This window comes from Parus major, unplaced genomic scaffold (genome assembly GCF_001522545.3).
Source record: "Parus major isolate Abel unplaced genomic scaffold, Parus_major1.1 Scaffold1374, whole genome shotgun sequence".
NCBI lineage: Eukaryota > Metazoa > Chordata > Aves > Passeriformes > Paridae > Parus > Parus major.
The window spans coordinates 1-1,441 of record NW_015380222.1 but is presented as its reverse complement, the minus strand read 5'-3'; the positions used below and the strand labels follow the sequence as shown (position 1 = coordinate 1,441).

Genomic DNA, 1,441 nt, shown 5'->3' with positions numbered 1-1,441 from the left:
CCTGGAAATGCAGGATGGGATTTGTTATGGGTTTGGGAGTGGAATTGGGGTTTGATCTGGGTTTGGGGTCAGTTGGGAATGGGATTGGGAGCAGGAACAGGGCTGGGGTGGGGAGAAATGGGAGAATGGGGTTGGAATCAGAGCAGGAATGGGCTGGACATTGGGATTGGGATCGGGAATTGGGAGTTTGGGAATGTTCCCTGGGACTCTGACCCCCCCTGGACACGGCCCCACAGATGGTCAGCATCGTGGACCCCCACATCAAGGTGGACGGGGGGTACCGTGTGTACTCGGAGCTGCGGGCGCGTGGCCTCTACGTCAAAACCAAGGATGGCAACGACTACGAGGGCTGGTGCTGGCCCGGTCAGTGGGGCTGGGGGGGTTTGGGGGGTCCCAGAGGGGATTTGGGGTTTTTTTTGGGGTTTTTTGGGGGTTTTTTGGGGGGCTGTGGGTGCTCGTGGAGCTCCAGATCAAAACCAAGGGTGGCAACAGCTAAAGGCTGGTGTTGGTTCAGTCAGTGGGGTCTGGGGGGGTTTTGGGGTGGTTTTAGGGGGTTTTGGGTGGTTTTAGGGGGTTTTGGGGTCTCCAAGGGGGTCACAAGCTCCTCCCGGTCCCCCCCAGGCTCCTCGGCGTACCCTGACTTCACAAACCCCGAGATGCGCGAGTGGTGGGCCAGCATGTTCGCCTTCGACCAGTACGAGGTGGGGACCCCCCAAAATCTCTGCCAGACCCCCCAAAATCTCTGCCAGACCCCCCAGAATCTCTGCCAGACCTCCCCAGAGCCCCGGGATCCCCTTCAAAGCATTCTCAGACCCCCCCCAGAACCCTGGGACCCCCCCAAATTTCCCTCCCCACCCTTTTCCCCCCTCACTCTCCTCCCCTTGGGGCTTTTCCTCCTCCCCTTGGAGACCCCCCCATCTTTTTGGGGGGCACTTCAGGGACCCCTCCAGAGGTTTTAGGACCCCTCCCATATTTTTGGGGTTTTCCCACTGATTTTTTGGGCCCTCCTGAACCTCAAGCCCCTCCCTGGAGTTTTAGGGGACCCCCACAAATTTTTGCCTTTTTGGAGACCCCGCCTTGGCTTTGGGTGACACCGTCCCCCGAATTTGGGGATCCCTTGGAGGGGGGTGGGGGGGATGTGGGGTTTAGGACCACCCCCCCCAATATTTTTGGGGTCCCCCCAGGGCTCCACGGAGGCGCTGTTCACGTGGAACGACATGAACGAGCCGTCGGTGTTCAGCGGCCCCGAGGTGACGATGCACAAGGACGCGCGGCACTTCGGGGGCTGGGAGCACCGCGAGCTGCACAACCTCTACGGGCTCTACGTGGTGAGACCCCTCCCCAAAATCTGACAAAATCTCCCCCCCCTCAGGGACACCCCCGAAATCCCCACAGGGAGCCCCCCAAAAAAATCCCGACCTCCCAGAGCCCCCCAAACCCC

The 1,441-nt window shown here is 60.4% G+C and overlaps 1 protein-coding gene across 1 annotated transcript; it reads left to right on the top strand.

Moving 5' to 3' along the window:
* Positions 1-212: 212 nt before the first annotated feature.
* Positions 213-1,352, top strand: LOC107199614 (neutral alpha-glucosidase AB-like). The gene is made up of 3 exons (XM_015616929.3): positions 213-363; positions 622-701; positions 1,185-1,352. The coding sequence occupies exons 1-3, from the start codon at positions 237-239 to the stop codon at positions 1,350-1,352; spliced, it is 375 nt and encodes a 124-aa protein (XP_015472415.2). The 5' UTR covers positions 213-236.
* The last annotated feature ends 89 nt before the right edge of the window (positions 1,353-1,441 follow it).